We start from the raw sequence: 27629 nt of genomic DNA, 5'->3' as shown, positions 1-27629 counted from the left end.
GAGGTCTTATCCTGTGCAGTAATTGTGTGATACATAAACATGTTAATACTGTTAGAATCCCTGTCACTGAGCTGTCTGGGTAGATCCTTCAAATAACAGAACCATCTCCCATAAAAATGTAACACAAATAAGCAGAATATACATACATTATATAATATAAAATCATCCAGAAGGTGAAACTGAATCACAATGAGCACCGAACTAACACAAAGTTTTTTTCCAAAAGGTATAGACTAAAAATGGTCTGGACAGCCCAATGTAAAGTAGTTCTGTAAGAGCCAGTCAACCCAAATATTAATCAAGGTGTTTTCCCCATGCCATGTATCAGACCAGCATATGTATGTATACACACTACGATTCTGATAATGTAACTTACAGTATACCCTGCATCCATATAAAGCTCTAGTGAAATATACCTCTACATATTTAAGGAAAATAACACGTAACAAATTTCAGATCTCTTAAAGGCAATACAAGGACTGTAAATCAAACAAATTCTTTTTATCTGTGGATGCATGTGTGAACTATATCTTCTCTATCACTACATGTGCTTTAGGTGCTGCACATAAAAAATTAATTCAAAACACCGTAATACAGAGCTCTTGCTGTAACTACTATAAAAGGTTTCAGGGAAGGCAAGATCACATGATTAAACAGTGCAAATGGCAAGTCACGTAGTTTAATGAGGTGGGTCATCAGCAGAGCTACAGGAACTAGCCCAGTGAAATCCCAAAACCAGGCAGCCTGCATATGGCCTGGAACTCCCTTTCCAGCCCTTTATGAAAACACAGAACCACGAGGCTGGAGCTTCACTAAAATTTCCAACTTGGGTAATGATCCTGATTCTGAAAACAAACATGTTTAAAGTGCTGCTGTTGCGTACCGAGTGCATTTTTGGCTCCTCATTTATAGTTACGTTACAAAATAATAAGGACTGATTCATCATAATGAGATATTTGCATGCTCAACGCATTGGTATTTTTGCCAAGAACAGTCTATACCTACAGTGGCTCTCTTTTGAAAGCAGTCATTTGCCAAGTCACTATGCTGAGATACTCAAATATTCCCATATACCAAGGACCTCTAATAATGCAATATGGTCATTCTGTATGCAGTAGGGATTTTTTTCTTTTAAATAGTAACTATGGAAGCCATGGTATATAATGCCAAAGGCTAACCAAAATAAGACTCTGAAGATAGAGCATGAGAATTTGAAAAAAGTCTAGCTAACAGTGAAGAGTTAAATTCTCCTGTCAGAAATATACCTACACAACTGTTGGAAAAATTTGACCTAAAATATTTTAGACTGCTTCTACCCCTTGAAATAATGGAAGTTTACCTAAGATGGAAGTTCTGAATGTTCACATTTCTGTAAGGAGCAGTTTTTCTTTGACACCACAGCAGCAGCCCTTCTTTGGCAGAGGTCTCTGTAAAAGACACCAGGGAGTAAAAAAAAAAGAAAAATGTAAAAAGTGCTCAAGTGATTAATTTTTTTGTCATCTTAAATGTGGTCAGCCACCTGAAACTGGTTGGCATAAGCCAACATTTAATCCTGAAGGATACTCATACAAATGGACTAATGGGGCTCCCTTAGGACACAGAGATCAGCTCAACTGGAACAACTCAGACTAGAGTCTCAGGCTGGACAATAATTCTGAGATATTAGAAGTTTAAGAAATTATACTCGTTGGACAGCAGAATGTATATTTGGAGAAAAATACCCAATACAAATATAATAGAACTAGACATAAAAGATTGTGTTGGTGCCCACATGAAATATGCTTGTAGTTTCAGTCCATGAGGAGCTTATGGGGAGGTATAAGTGCTGAAGAAATGCGTTCATTATCTGAACCCTATGGGCATCTGAATGCGTAAGTAAAGGATGGAAAAGATCAAATAGACCATTAGGTCCACATTTAATGTCCCACAAATTATAGGCAGGACAGCATGCAGCGCTTGAATTGGCTCTACTTTTGTTGAAAATTGAGATTAGTTTCTAGCATTCTACACTTTTCACAGCATACCTTTGATTTAAAGAGTATTGTAACAACAAGATGCTTTCTGGAGCTAGTTACCAAGTGAAAGTTAAGAAAAAAAATTCTGAAGCAGTGGGGGAAAAAAAAGTGATAGAAATAAGAGGGATATAATCAGATAATATTTGCAAAGAATGTGAGAAATGGACAGGACTGAAAAAGTATGTTGGAAATAAGACCACCATACAGGGTACAGCATAGTTTCAGGCCACTGAAGCTCAGAAACAAAGGCATGTTTCTATCTCTATAACTGAAAGACATGCCCAGATCTTCTGCATTTAGAAAGCTGGCTTGAGGTCTCTCTCAGGATAAGGAGAGTAATTACGTTTTCCCTCCAGAAATCAATTTTGTCACCAGGTAGGGAACTTGCAGTATCATTTTCTGTGAAAAAATAATTAATATTTTAAAACACTCATCTCACTTGCGCACAATTCATATAAAAATGTCTTTAAACAAATTTCCTAATTATTTAACATAGTTGCATTACTATTACCTTCCACTGAAATATCCTGAATAGCAAAGCGAAGGATGATAGTCCAGATCATACCCAGCGTCATTTTCACATTGCCATCAACAATTTCTACGGTGAAAAAAGCGATAGTAGAAGTATTTAGAATTTTCCATTTTCTCTTATTTTAATCATATATTTCTATAAATACTGTATTGTATTTAATAAATTCGTTATATTTCTACCATAACTCTTTATCTACACAGAGTTCATCTGGGTTCATTTTTCAACAAACTCATGCTTGTGCTACCCTGGCAGTAGGACTGAAGATTACTGAGGTTAAGGTCACTTCAGCTCTTCCATGCTAAAAGGCTTCTCTCCAGGTAGCTGTAACTGTCTCAAATCTTTACCTTTGAGGCTGAGGGGAAATACTTATTCAAAGTTTGAACAGTATCAGCCTGACTGTTTTCAAATACAAAGGAACTGAAAAAAATATGGTCTTACCCCAAATTTTAAGAAACTACAGGACATTAACAGTATTATTTTTAATACAGTGGTACTCAGAAATCCCCCTATACTGTTTAGACTGTTTTGAGAATTTTACCTATAGTGCCAGCACAGACTAGGTATGAAGAACAGCTCAAAAGACACAGCAACTCCTGAGACTAAGCTACATAGCTTCCTGCCAAGCAATTCAGAAACATGGCCATGAGGTTGTAATGTCTTACAGCTCTGATGCCTATGCACATTTATTTATCTTTAATATAAAATGGGATTTTTTACCTCTGGGGTTTCAATTTGTTTCAAGACTGCTTAAGTCTACCTACAACACAGGACACGAGGAAGATGCTTTCTCCAGCCCTTCTCACACACACGTGGGAGCCCCTTCCACAAGCCAAGTCAGAATCCAGTGCTCCTACGTTGTAATATGAACAGTGATACCACTTAAACTTCTCACCACCAAAAAATGTACTGCCAGATCACTTGAGTGTGGTGATAATGTTAAATCAATCTGAAAAGTATGGTGAGAGACTCAGAAGAACATAGTGCGGCTATAAGGAGGGTCCAGCACTGGAAGTGTAAGAGGTGGGACAACGAGAGAAGGGAACTGCAGACTGCCTTTCCAGTCACCTCACACCAAAAGAGCAGTGGAGCAGGGAAGGCACCAGCTGCTCCCCTGCTTGAAAGTCACCTCCAGGCTTCCTCAAAAAGTGGAGCAGCTGTGGCTGCCTAGGGGCCCACTGGTGTTCTGGGGAAGGAGCAGGAGGAACTTGCAGCAAGGAGGAATTTCCTCAATTTAACATCAAATGCCAGTAGAGGTGCCAGCACAAAATGCAGTCACTCTGATACTTAGAAGTTGCCTGAATCCAGGGGAAACTTTTACAGAACAAAGCAGCTGCTAGCTTCGAGACTTGAGATACATGTTAAATTGCACTAGTATGTGACACAAGCTGTCATTTGAACTTATGGAATCAACAAATGTGGTAGGAGATATGTCACCCATCACTAGTCTATACTTACTTTGCTAGTGTGATAATCCAAGCTTATATATGAATAGCTATTTTTCCTTTGGGTTCTACACTAATTTTCCAGAATTCTTACCTCACTTTGCCTGCCTTCCAGGCATTATTACTATCTTATTGGCCCTGAAAGACCTCAAGTCTATTCAATCTCAAAACTAAACTCTTTCAGCCAAAAAAGACCAAATGGCAATTAGGGCATGTAGCTACTTCTCTCTCCTCCCTCCTCCTCGGTCAAGTATTTCATTGTATTTTGATCCGATATGTATATACAGCAAAGAAGAATTCCTTCAAATGTAAAATAAATGAATTTAAACACTCAGGAGGCATTGGTGATTATCAGGCAATCAATTCATGCATTTGCATAATCACTACATCGTTATTTTGATTTACATATCTGTATGTATACACAGACAGAATGAAAGAGCAAGAGACTGAATTTTCTATGTTGTGCCTCAGGAGAATTTTCAAGCGATTTGCCAGCTTTGGTTTCTCATTATCTGCTACTAGCATAAAACACAAAAAAAGGTATGTATGAAAGACAAGGAAAAGTATCTAAGCAGAAGGAAAACAAAGTTGCTGAATGTTGAAAAGCATCAGTGATAGAAAAATACTGGTTCATTCCTATCATTTTCCTCTACTGTTCAATAGAAGACTTCATTATTTTCTTCACACTGCCTGTTTGCACTGGGAGGAATATAGTTCCTACACCTCACATATGCAAAGCTACAGCTTTCTGGGGAAAAAGGTCTTGCTGACCTATGAGGACAGGAAAGGAGAGAAGGAAAAAGCAGTGTAGTAAGTTCTCAAATGTTTTAGTTTCGTTTTTTTATTCTGCTTTGGCTTTTTTTTTTTTATTCTAACCTTCTTGTAGCAGATTCACAGATCATTTGGTCTTTAACATTTCTCCTGGCCCCCAGAAAAGCAATACAGAAGTGTTTCCTATTAACAGGATACTTATCTTTTGTGGTTTTCCATATACCAGTTCATTTTATTCAGGACACAATTACCTTGCAAATGGAGTTACTGGACTTTTTTAAAACTTAGGAGAAAACTTCTAACTCCTGGACTGTGAATAGCTCATCAGGACTACTTTCACAGGTTTTGCTTCAGCTTCTTGACTCTCTAGTCTCATTTCATCACCAATGGAGAGAAAGACTCTTCCACAAGACAGATCAGAGTAGCTAAATTGGGCTTCTGCTCAGCGTCACAGTTAAAGGTGATCACCTCTCTCTTTCCACTCCAGAGACAGCCCAAGGAAGTCAGCCTCAGAACAGTAATGATGACCTTAAAGAACATCCCTGGCCCCTTAAAAATATTCATTTGAACTTTGTACTGATGTCCCCCAGGAACTGCAGTTTAATCTTTGTTTTGAGGCCCCATTTTAAATGCCAGTTGGTCCCCTTGGGCCTACATGCTCTTCACCAGTCAGCATGTCGGATAATAAAACATGATCCTCAGCAGATTTAGATACAAAACTTCCATGCTGTGGAAATTAAAAAGTATTCAAAGCATCCATGTAACTCAGAGAATGCCCAAACAGATGGGTGCAGACAAGCCCATGTGCCCCATGCTCACACATAGGGCCAGTGAGTTAAGGGGTTAAGGACTTTGATAACAATACAAGAAGCTTAAGGAGCCTGTGCTCTGCCTCCTTGCTGGCATTCATTCCATCTTCATACTATAATGGCTGCCCAGTCAACAATGCTGAAAAATGCAACAAAAGCAAAAAAAAGAGGTGAAGTCTGTTTTAAAACCAGATCAGATTGCTTATCCAGTCTCCAGCATAGCTCCAGAAACAGTTGTCAGCCCAAGTGATAGGGTAGGGCTGTGAAGTGTGGGAGCAAGTATGCAGGACAAGGGGGCACAGGGACTTTTAAACACATACTGGTGCCAGAGGTCCCACGCTGTGAAACTATACCCAGTCAGATGTGATACTGCATTGCTGCATCAGCACGGCACTGTGCCTTAGATAACAAATTTAGTAGAGGGGATGTGGTAAACTTAACAGAGCACGAAGCACGCCTGGGCCAGAGCTGGGTTTGTGTTCAGCCTGTTTAGAGTAGGAGTGGAAGGCACACGAATCTATCTGCTCCTGCCCACATGGATGTAATCTAATGTGTGTTAGTAGCCGTACTTGACATAGTGCAATGTCTTACAATGACAGGTTCCTCTCTGCAGCTGAGCTATGACAGTAGCAGTGCATTTTTCTCCTGTGCTTCTATCCAAGCATTTAAAACTTTTTTTTAATGCTAATGAATAAATTTTTGCTTCCAATCCCTCCATTTTACAGATTGAGAATTCCAGAAACAGGCAATAAAAGCCTGCAGCACAGCCAAGAACTTAATCTCCTGGCTTACTAACTATGGCCTGCTGTTACATGCAGGAAGAAATATTGAGTGCATGGACAGACATCACCTTGCAGCAACTGGCTGAGAAACTGGATGAGCTTGCTGCCTCTTGTTCCTGCCTCCCTCCCAGAGGGAATTACCCATTATCACAGAGCATCTAAACTCATGCCAGTTGCTGCCAAGGAGAACAGCAGGGTTAGTTTAAATGCTTTTAATGGCTGATCTGAGCTATCCCAGATGCTTTGCCTTCAGGTGATATAGAAAGTGCTCAAGCGGTGCTCCCTAGTCTGAGCACCCTGGCAGTAATGAGCAGCAATAAGCAGGGTAAAGTGAGGGAGATGGAAGTGCAGAGGGCTGGGCTGCTCCTTTCAGGGGCAGATACGAGCTGATGTATCTCGGTTTAAATACTCCAGCCTTGCTTGAAGCACCTAAGTGTGAAAAAATTAGTACACTGTGCAAACTGTGATCACACAGAACAACCACTCTGTCCCACAAGGTACTCCTTTTGCTGCACTCTTGTTTTCAGTCAGGAAGCCTCAGAATCCCAGCATGACATGACAGAAACTACCATGATTTGCTCCACACTCTGTACTCTCAGTATTTCTGCGCCAGCTCTCAAACAGGCTTCTGAATTCTTAATTTTCATTTCCACACATAAATTGTCTCTTCAGTACCCTCTGCTGTCTGTTCAATGCCATGTCACTCTCAGAATAACCTTAACTGCAGAGGTTTAGGGTAGTGGTATATTTTTCCATCCCACTTCATTTAATTGAGCAAAGGGCTCAGCTGCCCCTGACTGCCTGTACAACTGATGGAGGGAGCCATGCATCTCTGAAATGCAGTAGAGCTCTTCTGAGATCTGAAGTGCCTTTGGGAATTGCCTGTTTCTCCTCACTGATAATATATTCCCCCAAAATGGTCTCTGTTACGTGCCTAAAGATAGATGGTATAGATTTGGACTCAGATGGCCCACCCAGTTCAGTCTCAAATGAATAAAGGGTGAGTTCAAACATATGCTCTGCCCAGAGAACACCCATTTCTTGGGATTTTGGAGTTCTAGATCTAGAAATGGAACACATTTGGTGAACGATACTTGAAGAACCAAGCAGACTAGGTCAAACCATTGTGGAATCAATGAATGCTGATAGATCTCTCCATTACTTCTACAGATGCTGCTATCCCACCTAATGAATCTTCCTGCTCCAGCCATAATTACAGCAAGCTCCCTGAGATCAAAGTTTGAAAGCCAGAATAAGGACATATGTAAGCCTGGAGAAATCAGAAAACAGAACAAGAAGGCTCATAAATAAATCTAAAAAGGCCTAGCAATGTGAATAGAATATAGCTAGTGCTTCTCACTGTGATACTGAGGTTACAGCCAAAGTTTTGCCCTAAGAACATGTTATAGGCTGCGCCCAGAATGGACAGCACATCATTGAGGCTACGGAATCAAAAGTAGTTGGGTATCATGCTAGACACATCACTCCTTTGTATGGTAATGGCTATGCAAAGCATTATGGAAATACCTCCATGGAGCAGGTAGTTCTAGACAGACCTTTGTCCTTTTTAAACAATGAATTGAATCTCATAGGAGGCACAGGTTCACTTGCAGTGAGAGCCTGCCTTCTTTTGCTCAGAGTTTACATCTATCAGCATTTAGCTAGCCAACTGCATGTTTTTATTTAACTACCTGAACAACAGAACAATAACAAAGTAATAACTTTAGTAAACAACATCCAGCCCCACTTTCTTCATATGTTCAGTCTCTCCCCAGCTACCATAACTTCTTTTGATCACTCCCTTAACTCTACATCTGAACTTTAGAAACACAGCTTCATCCACAGTCAGTCTCATTATAAAATGGGAGTAGGTCCCAGCTACCTGGTAGTGGTCAGCCTTTGTCTTGTCTGAATAATATCTCCTAAAGATAAAAAGAAGATCCCAGATTGGATAAAGTGCACCCTAGAATCCAAAGATTTCTAAAGGAGTTCCTTATTTTTAATAATGTATAGGAAAAACATAATGCTCTGAAAGAAGAAATCATTATCTGAACACCCACTTAAACACAGACAGTTCAATTTAACCTTGGAGATAAACTAATCTTGGAGCCCATTTATACCGCTATCCCTCTCCACGTGTCCATAAATTTCCACCTCTCGTCCTTTCACAGATATAGGTCAGCAATCAATATTAAGGGATTTTTGAGGCACCATATATAGAGAACAGCCCACGCAATTTGGTCTCTGTCAGACTTTTTTGCAATGTGAATGCCTAGGATCTAAGTCAGGTGCATTGTCAAGCTCTGTCACGTACCTTCTGCACCAATTGACACAAGTTTCACTCCTTTGCTGGCGATATAATCCAGAGCTTTGTTGACATTAGCAATTTTATGGAAGCGCATCTTCCCTCTGTCTGGTTTCGGTAGTCGTTCCCCTGTAGAATAACAAATTTAATGTGTTTATTGTTACATACACCTGGCTACAGACACCCAAGCGATTAGAACTCAAGAGTGAACATGCCCTGAACACTGTCTACAAGTTAGCAGTTATTTTAACAGGTATTTTTCTGAATGAATATCAAATTGCTTTGAACAGAGCGCTGAAGAGAAAATTCAAATGTCGAAACATCTGACTTAGATCTTTCTGATATAGCAGTAAAACCAGAGTAAAATTTTTAAGTGTGCCTTAAACATCTGGAAGATGTGTGAATGTTTCCTGCTACTCAACTTCTGGTTCATTGCTACTGCCTGTGTTAGAGTAGCTGAATATTAAGAAGGCAGGATATTCTCAGAGCTCATCACCCTTACCTGCCTGAATGTAAAGAGAGGCTGGACTCTTATCCAGCAGATTAGCCATAGCATCCCTCCACATCTGACCAGGAACTGTGGCTTTTAACAACCTCATCCAGTACAGCAGAGCAGCTAATTTCAGAGCATAGGCCGATGTGTTTGAAGGAACTTATCTTTTCAAATGATCACAAAGAATGATTTCTGAAAATAATGACTCTCCATTTCATGAAGAGTGATCATTTGAAGATCTTCTTTTCCCAATGAAGTCTCCAGCAGAAACATAAGCTGTCTTTTCCATAAAGACATCTTAAAAATCTTCATGCCCTTTTTCACCTTTATTGTGTGTAATTTGAGCTATTCCCATTCAGGGGCATTCTGAGTGTACCTCTGCCCCTCTGAATAACACATAAAATGGGTGATAGTGAGTTTATATCAGTTAGTTAAAAGGAGTTCTTGAATGTTCCACCTTTCTGAAAGATGAGGCCTTTAACCTGTGACTAAATACTGATCTAGTTTTACTTTAGGCACTCACTTTTGAAAGCATTGGTCCATCCAACAAAGCCATTAAAAGCAAAGCAAAACTTTTAGTACAAAAGTGGAATAAAATTAATTTGTAACCTAAGTGTAAAGGCTTTTTAATTGTTAGGGGCTAAGACCAGGTCCTCAGTGTTTGTGGTTTGTCCAACAACACTGTGATGTCAGTGATACCCTGATACACTGTGATATCCTGGAATACAAGCACAAAACAGAAGATTTTGGAGATAAGGAAAAAGCAGAGCTTTTTTTTCCTCCCTTACAGAGTGTGTTTCTTCTCTCACTTTTCAGCCTACTTAGGGTTTGTGTTCACTGTTCTGAATTGTGTAACAATTTTTGATCTTTTAAGATTGTTTCAGTTAGCATGGTGTAAATACATAGCAAGCTTTATTTTAGCCAACCTGAGATAACTTCCAAGAGGAGCATCAGTTTGAGGCCGTTTCTGAAGTCCTCCTCAATGTTCTCAATCTGCGTGCCTGCTTTCCTGAGGTGGGAATTGCACCAGGCTGTAAAGGTCTGTAATAGTAATTAAAAAAAATACTCGTCAACCAGGCATTTTCCAAAACAACTGCTAAGCCATCTGAGTAAACACTGCATCTGAGATTTTCACTACTGCCTTAGAAATTTGGATGTCCAACTCCCATTCATTTTATACATGTCGCTGAGTTCAAAATTCTTATCCCAGATGTTCATGAGGATGCAAAGAATTGCTTGATTAGAAGCAATATTGTGCTAGATTCTGCTCATAAATGCGTCCCAAAAAAGATCTACTCATAAAAGCAAAACTTGTTTAATAGTTATTACTACACTTAACATTTTATGAACACATAATTTTATGTTGAGACTTACCTGTTACACATTCTTCCTGAAAAGAAAGACTGATGTAGCATAAAGGAAGTTGTGTGACAGTAAAACGTAGGCAATACCAAGCACCGAAGCAAAAACTTCTACTACTTGAATTCATGCCATGATAAACAGTTCTGCTACAGATTATCTATGCCAGGGACAAGTAACATGCATTTCTCACAGGCAGGAAGTTGTGAGAACACTCTTCAGGATGAAGTAACTGAAGAGAGACTTTATACAGCAAGGATACCAGCAAAATTGCATCTGCTCCTACTTGTTAAATACAGTGAGAAACAGAATGCCTTTTCAAAACGTGGACAATTAGAATGGATTTTGAAAGTTTACAATCATTCAAGTGCAGAAGTTTCACATTCAGACCCTACAGATATGGCCTGCCTTACAAAGGGGTTTATTTTTAAACCATTTTATATAATTTTCAGAAAACTACCACAACTTTATGAAACACACAAATGCAGATACATAAGTTTGCAGGGCAAAAATGGTCACAAAAGCAATCATGAGCATTTCTCTCTCCATGGAGAATAACTTGCAGAGATGAAAAGGGGAACTAACTCCATTGGTCTAGAGAGGTCACATACGCTTTACATTTTGTATGAATGAAATCAAAACATAGGCTACTATAAAATTTAGTAGTTAAAATTAGTCTGTTTTCACATATCCATTACTTCTCAGCCTTCTGACAAATTCTCATTGCTTTTCAGTGTCTGTTAAGATATATAAAGCAAGTTTGTATTTACTAGGTATTTCACCAGGTATTTAACTCTAAGGTATACAACAAGGCCATACATTTCAGTAAGTTAGACTTCAGCTACTTAAAACTATCAGATATTTGGAATTCCCCTTCTTTTGATATTTCCAATTACCATAGTTTTAAAAACATTTAATGTAAATAGTTTAAAAAACAAATATATCCTAAATCCCCATTGCCAATATGAAATTTCCTTTGGCCTTCTTTTTTTCTTGCTTGTTTTTTTAGACTATTTAATTTTGGATCTCTCAGAAACAGAATAAGAAAGGCCAGTAGATGAAGGCAAAAACTTTCCCTGGAACTGAATCTTGTAAATTCTAGACCTTAATTAGATATGGACTGAATTTTCAAAAATGGTCTGTTCTTAAAAATGCAACTTTCTGATAAAGAATAACGTTTCGATTGTTGGGTTTGACTCAACTTATGTAAAGAATTTATGTGCAGCTTGCTAGGCTCTTTTCTCAGAGCTCCTACAGTGACAAGGAGCAGCTTGCTAAACTTTAGTTTTATGGACTTCTCCTTTCCAATTGAAAGGAAGAAGCAAGAAGTGCTATAGATATGGGGGAGTTGTGCAGTGAAATCCCTAATTCTAGATACCCAGAGAAAAGAGGAGAGAGAAGATGGTATTGGAAGTGCTTCTGGGCATGGGTCCTGTTGACCTGCAGAGGGTGAAGTTGCAGGTAGAGGCATAAGAAAGTCATTCTGTGTGCAGATGGAGATAAGTACGGCTGCAGCTGAAGCATCTCTACAAATACATCTATTTTAAAAAAGGGACATTAGCTTGAAAAGCAGTCATTCAGGAAGGTAAAACTTTCCTCATTTTAAGGGAACTAGCTTTACTGAGCTCATAGGGGACCTGAAACCAGAGTGTATCAAGCATCACAACAGAGATATTAGGCACCTCTACCCTCAGGGCTCAACATGATGGAGTCTTAGGATGGTATTTGGTTTGGATCAGTATAGGGTTAGGATCTAGTGTATAAGACTAATTTGTGTACCTCAGGCAGTATCTTGTTCTAGTGATATATATCTAAAAAGGCTTAGCACCACATTAAGTCATTTGCAAATACTAGAAATTGTAACAAGCATCCTTGGAAGGAACAATATTATGGTAATACAGCAAAAACAACTGAAAGCACTCAAGGGTAAATGCACATGAACCTTGCATGGCAATCTGGCAATAAATATTAGAAAGCTGAACCAGTAAATGAATGAGCCTTTCATGAATTACACTTCAGATGATGATGCAAGATATTGCACTTTGTAGAATTGTGCCAAGCACACCATGCTAAACTCAAAGAGGAGTATGAAGAAAAACCTCAGCCATTTCCATCTCTTCTTTTAGACATTTATGGTGAACATTCTGACCTTGTACCACTCAAGTAAATGAGTTTTCCCCATCTTTCATTTAATTAAGAGTTTAAAATGGCAATGATGCCATCAGTCGAGCAAATCTGGTTCCTACTGTGAAGAAAGCTACTTCTTCTTAACAGGAAATGGAACCTGGCGCTTCTTGGCTCATATATGCATATATAAATATAAATGCATGAAAGCAAATTGGAATTTTGTCCACCTCTAATCTCACTGTGGTCGTCCACTTCGCCTCTACAACAGCCAATTCAACTTACTGGATGCCGCACTGATAGACAAAACCCGTAAGTTTTATCCAAAGATCCCAAAGTTTTCAAATAATTTAAATAGTTTCTCTTGAAAACAGACATTTTAACGGCACTGAATTTGCTGAGAGACAAACTCTCTTCTCAATCTTGTTCATTTTATGAAGACATTAAGCAACCAGTGTTGCTGTGATATAAACAGGGAAAAGATGCTACTACTGCTGAGGAGCTGTTTTCAATAAATAGTTTGATGACAGTCACTGGTTTTATGGGGTGCCTTTTTATATCTGTAGGTTATTTAAGATTCTTTGCAGTAGTATTGGGGTTTGTCATTGACATTGTAGCATTCTGAAGGATAAACATGGAATTACCTACAAAGCCTCTATTCATGAGATAACCAGTTCTGCCGAAGCACTCTACTGTGCATGGATTCTTTATTTAGACTATCTGTATCTAGATAGTTTAGATTATCTTCTGTATCTAGAATAAGAGACTTAGATCTTTTATCTAAACTACAGTTTCTAGAGCTTTCTGTTTTACCAGTGCACCAGGTCATGAAATAGTGCTACCCCCTTATGACAGTTGCCTTGGGCCTCAAGGAAAGTGTCACTGCAGTACTTTACAGCAGACTCTCAGCATGTGGCTTCTTCATAGCATGGTGCCTTCCAAACTGCCTTATTTTCCTGGGACTAAACATGGCTATAGGAATGCTACTTGAGGAAGTGTTTACTATGTTTCAGTGATGCAATCCGTAAGTGACTGTATTAAAGCTACCGCAAAACTTAACTTGCAAATTTTAACAGTTTCCACAATCCACATTTTATTTAACCCTTGTCCTATTCTTATTGTGATACCACTTGTTCTCACTGCTTTGGCTTTAACTAACAGTTCTATTCATAGTTATTAAGAAACAATTCAAAGCACGTTTAAGTCCTGGAGATCAAGATACAGCCAGCATATAGTACCCTGCAAATTTGTAATCCACTGGGATTTAAAAGCTATTAAATGACTTAGACAAAGCTAATTCCTTTCTCTGCTGAGCTGTACAGCACATTTCAGAGTATCAGATTGCCCAGAAAAACAAGGCAGGACTGAAGGCACCAAGCCGAATACCAGGAGGGATACAAATAAGTGCCTAGAAAGCTAGACATTTCTTTTTAGAATTTATTTACCATAGGCAGCTCTACAAATTTAATAAATAAATATTTCTCCTTTCCAAAGTTGTTACTGCAAAAGAAACTTTGCTGGCATTCTTAGATGAGAGACCACAGAAGAGGGGATGCAGGGCAGGAAGCCAAACAATTTGCAGTCCCACAGGTAAATATTCTCTTAATGCACTATTAATTGTCTACTGCTGTCACAGGTCTATTTTGGAAAAGCTAACTCCAGAAAAGGGAGCGCAGTTTATGTTCTGTGCCCACTTAGCCTCATTGTGAAGACTGCCAACAGCGTATTCTCCATAATTTGGATTCATAGATCTGTGATGGTAAAGTGTGTACCTGAGGAAAAAAAAACCTTTCTGGTAATTCACTTAAGAGTTTGTAAAATTAAGTGGCCTGACAAGTAGAATTGCAACCAAGGGGCAGAAAAAGGACATATCCCTAATCAATTATCAATCAGCTCCAGCTAATGCCAAAAAATAATAGGGTATGCCCACTCTGTGCAAATATTTTTACACATGCACAATGAAGGACATGCTTTGATGGAAAAAGTGATATCTCTTGAGAGCTGAATTATCCTACAGTCCTGAGAAAGCCCACACATCCTTTTTATGTGAGTGTAATGATAACTTACTTTTGATAGTGCTTCAAAGCCAGAAAACAAGATGCTATAATAACAACTTTCATATGCGCATGTGATAATAGGATAAAGAGAATTGAGAAAGCACCAGTTACCACCCTCTCCAATATTGTTACCCATCGGTGGGTCACAAGACAACTTCTTCTACCTTCTGAAGATACAGGGTAAATTTCTAGTTTGGCACTGACAGTGAGTCCAAAATGGACATCACCAAACTAGCAGCGTAACTTGCACACTACAGGTTCAGGAAGATTTATTTACTTGCACTCAGAATTGAAATTGAGAAGTGGATCCAGCCCAATAAAGGATTGGAGACCCGTATCCTGTGTAGTACGTATATCTCATAACAAAGGTTAACACTGCCTTTCGCTCACTCCAACTCAAATCAATTTCTGCCTGCTATAATATTTACAAGTTTTAAAAACTAATACTGATTTTAAAAGGCATGTGTCTGCTTGTCTGTACCCCTACCAGAAAGGCTACTGGCCCACGAGTCATTTGGTTTTTGACTTTCTAGCCCTTCTGTAGCATTTACATAAGAATATATAGACAAAATCTAATTTTAACCTATGAGTTATGAAAAATACTGCATTAATAGGAAACTTAATACTTCCCGTGTCTGTTAAGTAAAGCAGAAGCACAACTCATTTTAAGTGAACCTTAAATTCTAATACCCAGAGCAGGAGAACACACCTGAAGAAAGTTAACTTCAAATATAAACATTCAAGACATTTGTTTATATACCTATGTGTTAGCCCTAATTATCTCAGACTGATAGAGTTGTTTCTTAAAACTGTGCTTTACAGCCCTTCTTCTAAAGTATTTTTCCTCTCTACTTGTGCTAGCTGAGGTTCTTCATTACTTCTAGGCTAAATGGGATGCAATGATTCACTCTGTAGCTATACAGAACATTACTGGCTCCGAGCGCGTGGCAAGGGTGTTACTGAAAGAGCTCTGCCAGAACATTCCCACTAGGCCAGACTGAGGTTTCCCCTTGAAGAATTTCCCATCTGTCTGTTATCCAGGTTTTAAAATATAAGTTGTGAACCTGCAACACGATCTCCTAGCTCCTGTGTCCACACAGTGTTCTAATGACTGCAGGATCAGGGCTTTTCTCTGGGCTTGGGATACAGTCTGCGTTGGCCCTCGTTCTCTTAATTATTTAATTCTGCTCCCAAAAGAAGGGGCATGAACGTGAAACACAGCAGAAAATTGCACAGCCTTTATAAACTAGCTTGATGTGAACGACACATGGCATCTTCTAGATGTTCCTAGAATATCTAGATCAGCTGTACTTTCAGTATATTAAGTGCATGAGTATATATTTATGAATTGAAAATAAATAAAATCTTACATCTTACTTGTTGGTTTGAATTATTATTAACTGTCCCCTTGTTCTTATTTCCCCTTGCAGTGGAAGCCTAAATGCATTGGTACATGTTAGTAAAATAACTGGAGTAACTATAACAGGAGAGGTGGTTCACCAGTACAACTTGTTCACGCCAAAACACTTTGTAGGCAAAGCGGGATTTTAACACTAAACACCAGAGCATAGCAACAACTCAGATGAAGCACAGTGAAAGCACAGTGAAGGATGCCACGAAGGCTAAGGTAGGGGCAATGTTTAGCATGTTCCAAAAGGTCATTAAAAGGAAACCCTCAAATCATAGGCAGTATGTCAAAGCCAAATTCCTGGGAACAACAGAAAGGATAGCATAGAACCATCTCACAAAGCAAGTTGGTAGAAGCTCCATGACAAGGTCCCCAAATCCAAAGTTGGGGAAAGCCCTCCCTGCTCCAGCACATCCATCCAGATAGCTGAGCAGATGGTGGCAGAGATGATATGCTAGCATACTCTGCACTGTCAGCAGATCTGCTCTAGTAACTAAGGGAACTTCACCCCAGTTCCTTAATTTTATCATTCACAGGAGACATCATCAAAGGGGTGCGTTCATCACACAGGACATTGCACATGTCTTGCTAGCACTCCGCATTTTGCTCGCATGGAAGAGCCTGGGGAGACCTCAGTCCTTACAAAGCAGGTGGCCTAATCCTATGCGAGTCTAGGGTTTCCTGTAAAACATGCAACCCGCTCCCAGCACTGAATGATTGCATGTCTGTTTTACAGTGCTCACTATTAACAAAAAACCCCAGAGCATGTAAATATCCCTTCAAGAATAATTTGGCATGGCTGAACCCCAAGAAATGTCAAGAAGATTATTGAGCCTTTTGTTACAAAGTGAGTGACATTAGTTCGTTCTTTCAGAGGAGACAACAGAGAAAGGTTATGTTGTCCCATCGGTCTAAAATGGAAGAAAACTCAGGAGGCAGCAAGATGTATGGGAAATCCAGTATGGGTCACTGCACGCACTGTCCTCACCTCAGCCTTTTTTTCATAAGGGAAGAACAGGAAGGAAAGGAAGGCAGATAAGAGGTTTCACAAGGTCTTTGGAGGGGCTAAAACAGTTAAAATATTGCAAGGTTTATTCGGAGCAGGCAGATAATACCTTTATTGGATCACCTGAGATAGCTGGAAAAGACAGAGACCTTTTCAGGCACATAAGCCCATCTTTACATGTAAGAGAGAAGCATGTCTTAAGCATGAAAATTTAGGTAAGTCTTCAGACAACTCAGGACTTTTATGGACCATCAGTATAATGCTACAACAGCTCTATCCCCTGAAGGAAGCTCCTTCCTTTTTCATTACTGTTAATGACACCCATTTATGAAAGTTTTACAGCAGCAGGCATCTGTATGATCCAAAGGTGTGGCTTCTCAAAATACATGCAGTGCAACAGGGTTGTCCGCTTGTGTATTTTTATCAGTTTAAAATAATTCTGCCTATTTTAAATGTATTTTCAATCAGAAACATTGATATTTTAGAAGCAGTAGCACGTGAGATGTTTAAAATCCCCTTTGAAACTAAAATGTTTTCAGGATCTGCAGGACAATTCTGGTCTAAATCTACTTTCCATTTTTAGAATTTCAAGAATCACTCAAATAAGAGAACTCTGCTCAGAAAAATAATACAGAAATAAAAGAGGCAAGAATCCAATGAAAATCTTTAGTAAAAGCATGGGCATGGTTTTACCTTGCATTATAAAAAATGCAAGATAACTTTACCCATTCTTATCTTTACAATATAACTGCAACCTACTCAATTTGTTAAGGTGAAGGAATTAGAAGGACAAAGGAACTGTCAGGAAAAAAAAACCTACTGTTTACTTCTGGTGTGTTCTTTTAATTCTGAATAGTTTTTAACACATTACTATCCTAAGCAGACCAGAGTGGTCTGTGGTAAATGTGCACATGGCAAATGTAATAATAAAGGGAGAAACACAGTCTTATAGGTGATAAAAGGTTTGGTATATTTTATTTACACAGAAGTGGGAAATTTCACTAGGCAAGTAGCATCAACTTCTGCAGAATCCAATCTTATATTTAAAAAAATTAAACTTCCAAGGACAAGCAAGAAAAAACTTAGGTTGTGCTACCTTTCTAAGCCTGCATTTAGGTACATGCATGCCCTCCCCTCATGATTTTGCCTATCTAAACTCTAGCCATTCATCCTAGTTCCACTAGTTAAGATAGAGTATTTTAAAGGTCCCCCCACCAGGACTCTACAGAACCAGATCTCTTTTATGTCACATACCTAAGCTGGCTGCAACAGCAGAGAGCTATTTACCTAAGAGGAAAACTAAACACAAAACCATATGAAGAAAAACAAAGTGTTTAACAAGTCAAAGAATTTATTCCTATTGATGGTGAGTAATGGCTCACTATTAAGCAGAAGGGCTTAAGTATACTTCTGTTGGAATCTGCCCTGAACTGTTTCCTATACTACACTTACTCATTTAGATGACAGAATAGAGTGTATGCTTATAACATTTGAATATGACAGCATAATGATGGGTCTGTAAGCATGTTTCACGACAGAGCTACAATTCAAACTTATCTTGACAAATCAGTGAAATAGCCTGAAGAAAGCTGGGTGCCGATTAGCAAGAAGTCTGAAGTACTGCCCTCCTCTAGTAATAAATAACTGCAAAAACACAGGATGGAGCACTACTGGCAGGGCAGTAGCACTGAAGAAGAGGATCTGGGAATAACAGTGGATCACAACCTAACCTGATTAAAAAAATGTTGTGCTCTTATAAAAGGCAAACACAATATTGGAATCTCTAAGCAGAAGAATGGTGTATCAATATCTAAAGTATTTCTTCCAGCCTCCTCAGTGCTGGAAAGGGATTAGCTGTAATACTGTCCCCTCTTTTGGGCACAAAATTCAAGAAGAATAGGGACCAGTTGGAAAGAGTCCATGAAACAGCCCTGAAAAGAATAAAATTCTAGAAAACTTCATCTATGAAAAATATATAACCATTAGGCAGGTTTAATCATGAGAAGTTTGAAAAGAGAGCAATACTTGTCTCAACCATTCAAGAAGTCACAACAGAGAAGAGAATAAATCAGTTCTCTGTGTTCACTGAGATAGATAGTCATGAGCTTAAGCAAAGAGAAAGATTTAGATTAATTTTCAACTCTAGAAGCAGTGAAGCACTGGAAGAGGTTGGCTGGGTAAATGTGGAATCCTTCTTCTTGGAGATCATCAAGAACAAGTTAGATAAATGTGTCACGAACAGCATGAGCATATTTGCTACTGCCCAAAAGTAGGCAAATGGACTAAATGCTTTCCCAGATTCTCCCAGTCATACCTTCTATGATGTTCATGGAAGATTCCCATCCTAACTGACATCTACACTGCAGCCTTGAAAAGGGAGAATAGGTGAGAAGACTCTTTTTCCTTCCAGGTTCTGTGGCTGAGAAGCCCTAAAACTTAGGTATGTATGTTATCCAAAGACTACAAAATAAGAAGTCATTCAGCAGAAAACAACTCCCTTTCAGGAATCCAAGCATTTGGTATGCAACAGATAGCAGTAAATTTTGTTTCTGTCAGGGTGTTCTTTCTGTGGTGGTCCCCATTTCCCTCTCCTACATTCATATGACCCCCTGATTTCCCTTAGCAAGAAGGAATATAATATTGGAGGAAATTTGACAGGGATATTGGAGAAAAAGAAAGTAGAACAATGAAGACAGAGAATAATAAAGAAACAAAGCTGAAGAAATGTAACAGGATAGAGCGAAAGAAGATTCAAAGTCAATAGGCAGAAGAGTGTTCACGGAAAGTTAAACATAAACCAAATTAAAATGAAAGTGGATTCAATGATCTGTTCTACAGGTACATACATTTCCCGAGGTCTGTATTATGATCCTGGAGAAGAGATCCTGACACTTGTGTTTTTTCTCCAACTTTGCGATGGCCTTTAAGTCATTTAAGATGGGAATTTTAAAAATGCTTTTACTGTCCTAAATGCTGAGCGTTTTATGACCCACGATTCCTCATATGGGACTATAAGCCTTTTAACAGCAATGGGAGCAGATGTTAGCCATAGCTGAGTACTTTTAAGTGTCCCGCTTCTGTATTCAAGGATGATGAGAATAATAAACCCTCCATATCCCACAGCACTACTATGGGGGAAAATACACCATTGCTTTTGAGGTGTTCAAACAATACCCTGAAAAAAAGCCAAATAAAGAAATAGTAGCAAGAAAGATTAGAAAGTTGACAAAACTATAAATATCTTGTAAATAAAGAATTGTAAAATTAATCAAAACCAGAACCTACTGTGAACAGATGGAAAACAACATGTAACAGTTACCAATATCTTCAGCATCTGTTCTCAGTTATCCAAAGTTAATTCTACATTTAAAAATCAAAGCTAGCTGTTTAGCATAAACCGTTTACCTACTACTGTAAATCTAGTTGCATGCTAGTTATCCTTCCCTCCTTAAACTCCTAATGAATTATGAAATGTGCCAGCCACTTACGTACGGAGAAAGAAGTCACTCTGTTAAGAACTGTTAATAGCAATGACTGTGAATAACCCCACAGATGCAATCTGAGAAAGCATTTTCACATACAGAAATTGTTTTAGCTTTCACCTCTAGGATGAAAAGTCACTGTCCCTACCTCTCACTAATAAGGTCGGTTTTGGGCACCTCCAATGAAGCTGCCATTTCTGGTGGTTTAAGTGATGGGGACACCTGTCCCCCCGAGAGCTAAACTGAGAGTACAACTCACCTCATAGATATTACCAAATGGCCTGCATGTGTTAGCAACCTTGTCACTTATTCACCTGGCTTGGGTTCAAAACACTGACCTAAAAGTGAAAGGTTCCCCCCAGACACACATTCCCAACCAATAAATTAAAAGTCCATCTTCAGCACAAGGTTATCTTTCATCACAAGTTGGGGTGTAGGAGCTATTAGAATATTCCACATGGAAGGCTTTGCCATACTGAGACAATTTTAATTAATATTGTCACCACCTTGCTAAGTGGTGACAAAGGTCAGGGTTTTGCAAGTCAGCTTTCTCTTGGATATGAATTACTATTTTTGCGGTATAGTTTGTTCATTCAAATCATATGCATGAATCCTTGAAAAAAGATGGTCATAAACAGCATCCAGGCCATACTCTTTGAGAACCTTTTGTCAAAATGGCAATGTCCGGCTGTCTTGCAGCAGCCCTGGACAATTCACTCTAGCTAGATGGAGTAATGGGAAGCAATCTCTTGCTGTTTGCAATCAATGATCTTACCTCTTCATCTTCCCTCCTACTTCAATAACAATATGCATGACATCATTTACAGTTATACACTACCTTTCTGATGACTCTACTCTCTTTGCCTTTTATGTAAAACAACAGGTATATTAATACCTTATCATAACATAACTAATACCTCTGAATTTTTTGGATTACGTACCATTATTCAATGCATTAAAATGATCAAGGTACAAGATTAGCACTACAGAATGGTAAATAAACGGTATAATCTGTGAAGTAAACATAAAGTTCTCAAATTACTAACAAACTTCTGAGTTATAATAGCCCCCATATTAAATTGCTTTCTCTAATGAGAGTGAAAAGACAGCGAGTAAAGACTCAACATTTGAGTCTTTGCTCTTCCACAGCTTTTTGTACAACTTCTTTCAAGTAGTAAAACCTCTTTACACATCTGTCCAAAATCTTTACCCCACAGTAGAGGTGAAATGTAAATATGCCCCATGACTAAATGCAGAATTAGGAGGGCTCTGTTAATCTCTGAAATTGAGTGATTGTGCAATATCTTACAGTCTCATGTACATTTTGCAAATTTAAAATGCTGTAGCAACTGAAAGAATTTTATTTCACAAGCCTCAAAAAACAAATATTGGTGAAAAAAGTATCTGTGAATCAAGCATATTCAGAACGCAGTTCTTAAATGAGAGTAAAGCTTTAAAACCAAAACAAAAATAAACAAAAAAAAAAGGGACTAATGGAACAATACAAATGCAAAGTTTTGAAGAATCTAGTTTTGGTCAATGGCTTTTGTTTTCAGATGCTGATTTTGTATTTCCCTCGAAGGGTAAGTTTATGGACATGTTGATCTCTTTCAATAGGCCATATTGTTTCTAGCATTTAATAATTCAACAATTAACAGATCATGGTAGTTTTTTGGTTTTTTTTTTTTGTTTGGGGTTTGTTTTGGTTTTTTTTACATGCAACACTGCCAAATTTTGCCCTTCAAAACGTCTCCTACTGAAATCTGCAGAAATAGAGAAGCATCGCCCACAAGGACCTGTGCCTTTTTGGTAGAGACACAGTACTCCCACACAGCATGACTGGGAGCGTACAGCATCGAGACTGAACCTCCGAGGACTGCCAACTATTTGCATGGCACAACAGTATTTTCCTCTAATAGGGTAACCTAACTTTAGAGCATACTAACCAAATAGTCTCTGTTCTGATACACTGCACTTTGCAGAGCTTGAATTTACACTGTAAAAACAAGTAATTCTAACATTGCAACCTGAAGTAGTATGGCTATAACTAATATCTTACACAGCATTCCTGATCACTTTACACCACAAAAACCTTACAGCGCATACCTACAAATAAATCAGTTCATGCCCAGTTGTCAGAGCATTAAAATAGATTTGCCACTACGCTGCACAAAGCTGAGTGCAGCAAAGAAATGTTGCACACATTTTTATAAAAGCTTTAATGGACTCTATCACACGTGCAATAAAGACTGCATCTTTGCATTTATATAGAAATATATATTCTTATCTCATGAAGTGCTGTCTAAAAGATACCTCTCCCCAACCAATCAGGTAGGATGCTAGGGACCTAAGCAAAGAGCTTGCAGAGCGTGAAGTGTGTAGGTTCTGTTAGAAACTCCAATGTACTGATGCACGCTCCCAAACATCTCTCTTTCATGCACCCTCTCTCTCTTGCTCTCTACAAGTTTTTAGATACAGATCCTGGGTGAACAAAATCAAGGCAACTCCTGATACTTTCGAAGGCATACTCAATTAATGGAACAGTGAGCTATTTGCATTCTGCTGCTTCCTGAATCGCTTTTGAGCGAAGTGATACTTGGGAGGTCTCTCTGCAAGCACTAGTTAGACAAACAGCTATATTTAAGGTGCACTTTTTGGATCTAACTACAGAAAAACTAAGTAACACAAGGATAGAAAAAGGTGTTTAGTATGCCATGGGACCAAAATATCCAAGGAAAAGTTGAACTGTTATAGGGTCAAAAGAAATTCGCTCATTTCTACATGGCTCAGAAGGAGTTATTCTGGAGCACCACCTTCCATGCTCAGCATTTCCACTTCACAAGAGTATTAACAAACTAGAAGGCATCTTCAGGAAAGGATTCACAGTAAAAATGCCAACAGGTTTGGAGGAAACTGTTTCAGCAATGGTAAAAGACTTGACACCAGCCATTTTTCTAGTTTTTCTCTCCCTCTATATTGTTCTCCAACTGGCCACTTCTTCACTATTACAGACTAAAAGCATAATCTCTGTTATATTTGCCTCCCTCTGCAGAAAGTTAGAAACAAAGTATAGGTAATCCAAAAAGGGTCTCGAATACTGTGGTGGATCTGCAAGGGACAAATCTGCGGGTGTGCTTTAAAGGTGAAGTCTATGGCCTTTATACTGCCTGGGGCTTCCTCTCAAGTATATTAAACAAAGAACATGCATTACCACTACCCTATTAGTGCCAAAGGAACCTTCTTATAAAGAGATCGTATCTCCTGTTCTCCTTTCCAGTCTCAGGTCGTTCTTCCACCAGCTGTGCCCTGCACTGCTCCTCCTAGTTTCCCAAGAGCTCCTGAATTATCACAGATAGTGCTGGCTAACATTTTTGTTTCAGCAGATACATATTTAAATGACCAAATACTATTTAGGATGAGATGAAAGAAACATTCACACATTATAGCATGGAAGGAACTAAAGGTATGCCCTCTGGAAATAGAAGGATTAATTAAAGTAGGCTAATCCAGGATTTAGTTGACTGGATTTCCAAATGTCTTTCCCTTGCTTTCTCTGTTGATTTTCTTCACCATGCTATCTTTATCCAGTAATTATATACTACATTGCCAGGTGAGTAAGCAAATCCATTATAAATTGGTCAATACGGTCAGAGTGGGATAAAAGTATGTTCCTATCCAATTTATCAACATTCTTTAAAAACACTTCCATAATCAGAAAAGCGTGTCTTCTGACTGATAAAGCTAAAACAGATTTTGAAAGTTTTTTCAATTCCACACACACCAACACACGCATATTTAAGTCCCTGACACCAATAAATGATGGGAAAAGTATGTCAATAGTCAGACCCCAAGATATTTACACAGTAAATGTCATCTTTTCACTCTGTTATGTAGCACATTTGAAGATCACCAAATCTAGTTTCACTTGCCATCTAAACTGAGGTTTCAGTTGAGATTCTTACAGAGAAAGGAAACCCTCATGCATTAATTCCCAGTTATGCAACAAAAAGCCCCTCTGTGCATATATGCCAGGTTATTCAATGCAATATTTCTCAGTACACAAAGAGTATAATCTGTACATGTTAATTTCTTTACTATTGTAACTGATGATTAAAAAAAAAATTCAATTTTGGTTTCATGCTTTTTTTAAAGAATCTGTTTTTTAAAGAATTTGGTAACTTCTGCTGTTAAAGATACTACTCAAACATATTGGGCTGATTTTTTTTAAGCTCTAATGTTTTTTTATGAGGCATTAGCTATAGAGTAACATTTTCAAAAACATTCAATATATCCTGTAAGCCAGCAGACTTTCAGAAAAATTCCAGAGTTCCTAAATAATTTTTAGTGACGCTCAGGTTCCTAAATTACTGAGCTTTCCTTAAAAACAGAATAAAAAATAAAACATTACTCAGGATCTTTGGATGGCTTGATTATATATGAATATGAAATTTAACTAAGTAACCTGTTCTCAAGCACTTAGCTAAGAATAGATGGGTAAATACTAAACAATGATGGCTGTAACTGCTGAAAGCATAAACACCTGTGTTTTAGACAGTACTGTATTTGTGATAAGCAAACTGCTTTGTCAGTTAAACACACAGCTCTTTGTTTATAGCATATCTGTTCTTCACAGGAGCCACGCTGGGACCAGTGCTCCGTCATGGAAATGAAGGCCATAGACGAAAGGAAAGCAAGCAAACTTCAGCCTCACATAATAGTGTTTTGTTTGTCTTATAATATTAATGCCAGATGGATGATAAGTGCATTATACATAATATGTACATGTACAAATATAGCTGCCTGTGGGGCTGCACTGCCAGCTACATTACTGAAATGAGATGGGATTAAGAAGTGGTAAGAACAGGGAGGGTTGCTTCAAATTTCTTCTATGATCTGGTATATAGCAGAAGATCATTGTAGCAGCAAATGAAGGGGACTGGAAGTCTATGGAGCAGAGTAGAGTCAATGGTGGTCAGCTGCTCTACCAAAGAAAACGTGTGGTGGAACTACACTCCAGAGTACAGCTGGAGATGAACTTGGACTAAAGAGGATTTCCATAGTCTAAAGAAACTCCTCTAGGTGAAGTAATACCCCAGAGCTACACAATCAGTTATGTTTCGGGTTTTTTTTAATTTGTATTTAGTGCAGCTGGGTATCAGTTTTCTTCATATTAAAGACTGCAATGTCTTAAGTCTTGCAGCAGTAAAAAGCTACACTGGTGCCAAGATTAAACATAAAACAGAGTTAAAAAAAAAAAAAAATCACTTAATGCTTGATGGTTAAGTCTTTCGGTAAGCGCCAAAATAGCCCGCTGATTTTCAGAGGTGCAAAATAGACAGAAGTTCCTCCTGACGTCAGTGGAAATGCCTGGGTGTTCAACACCTATGAAAAATATGAGCGTTTCCTTAGATGCTTAAGGAATAATCACAGATGCTAATTTTAGACTAGGGTAGTCACCTTCCGCAGACTCCTGCTATGGTAGTCGGGGTGAGCAAGGCTCTTCTAGGGGGCAGTTCAGAGTGGAAGCCATCTGCTCTAAATTAGGTTCTGCGATCTATCCAAGTAACGGATGGCTGGACTGATTTTGCTTACAGGTTTTTGAAGAGAAATAAGAACAAGCATCAGGTTTCAAGTTGAAGGGATTCTGACAGTTAAGAGCAGTTGGGAGAAAGCATTTGAAGTAAATGGAAAATCTTACTCACACCAAGTACAGTAAACACTCAGCACTTCCATCTGTAAAGCCAGCACATAGGTATTACAACCCCTATTTTGGAGATGAAGACATGGACAAAGTGATATGTCCTTATAACTCAAAAGCAGGGAAAACTGGGACCAGACATAGGAGCAGCAGTGCCCGTTCTTGCACTTAGGACATAAATTCAGGACTAATTTTCTCACCTGTGTGCACACATGGAAATTTAAGGTCCAAATATAGAAACTAATTAAGCCAGACAACTGTCAGCTTCTGCTTCCCTCTGGACAAGCCTTCTAAAGAATGAAGTGTATTTCTACAAGCTACCATTTCAAGTGGGACAGTTTCCTAAAAGGAGAACATTGCATTTCAGTGTCTTCTACCTCTATCTCTGCAGATGCTCTGTTCATGCAGAGCAGTAACACCTGCCCTGTAATCTTTTCACACCAGTAGTTTGAGGATTACTAGGACCATGCTATCTTGATCTGTATTGAAGAGTTATTTGTACTGCCAGCAGGAAGAGCTACTACAGAGTATGTACAGAAACAGTCACAGAGGGTGATCATAACATTGTGTGTGCTGGTTAAATGATGTGGAAAGAGGTAACTTCTATCTTCAAACACATGCCCAATTTTATCAGGCAGAAAAAGAGCGTTGTATAGCACCTGTATAGTTATGATCAGCGTTACGTGTCAAGTCTCTCAACATGAGGCATATTTAAATCCAACAAATCTGGTGATATTGTAAGAACAAATGTCACACACCCTTATCACAGCATTTCATGAAATGATGTTCTGCAAACATTAAAGACTTGAAATCACCCCAAACTACTAGGAATGAAATTTAATTTAGGAGGAAATGGAGTGCTTGATGTGAATACATTCTCCTTTCGGTATCGGCTGAGAGTAAAGAATGCATAGCCATGAAAGACATATTCACTCAGAGTCAGCAACTTTTCACTGCTCACAGTAGAGGAATACCACATCAGTTACACATTGTTTATTCCAACAATTAGGGCTCAGAAGAAATCATGCTTGGCAGTAAAGCCATCCAAAACAACTCAACTTTGCCAACTGTGTAAGCACTTTTATATTTGTTTGCTTGCAAGGATATAAAATAACACGCAGGAGGGATGTCTTTTGACCTGGGACAAAGCTAGGCAGCACAAGTTCCCATCTAGTTCTATTTCACTGACGTGCTTCTTCCTGCATCATGTCCACCTGCATTCCAGATACAAATCCAACGCCTTCTTCTGTAAGCAGGCTCTGCAGTACAACTTCTAAAATACTACCAATATCTATACAGTATTCACCATTCACAACTAGAGAGGATCCTAATGCTGTCTCACTGAA

General features: G+C 38.6%; 1 protein-coding gene across 13 annotated transcripts in view; it reads right to left on the bottom strand.

The window, feature by feature from the left end:
• Positions 1-27629, bottom strand: part of ACTN2 (actinin alpha 2) — a 68498-nt gene that overhangs the window by 33571 nt on the left and 7298 nt on the right. For all 13 annotated transcript variants that reach the window (XM_075708190.1, XM_075708191.1, XM_075708192.1 and 10 more), the window contains exons 2-5: positions 10076-10190; positions 8666-8785; positions 2527-2613; positions 1340-1427 (exon numbers count right to left, since the gene is read on the bottom strand). In XM_075708190.1, the coding sequence (XP_075564305.1) occupies positions 1340-1427; positions 2527-2613; positions 8666-8785; positions 10076-10190 (410 nt within the window). The remainder of the gene's footprint in view (positions 1-1339; positions 1428-2526; positions 2614-8665; positions 8786-10075; positions 10191-27629) is intronic.

The sequence above is a fragment of the Pelecanus crispus genome, chromosome 3 (assembly GCF_030463565.1).
Source record: "Pelecanus crispus isolate bPelCri1 chromosome 3, bPelCri1.pri, whole genome shotgun sequence".
Classification (NCBI taxonomy): Eukaryota; Metazoa; Chordata; class Aves; order Pelecaniformes; family Pelecanidae; genus Pelecanus; species Pelecanus crispus.
Note: the sequence above shows the minus strand (reverse complement) of the source record. Positions and strands in the feature narration are given on the sequence as shown.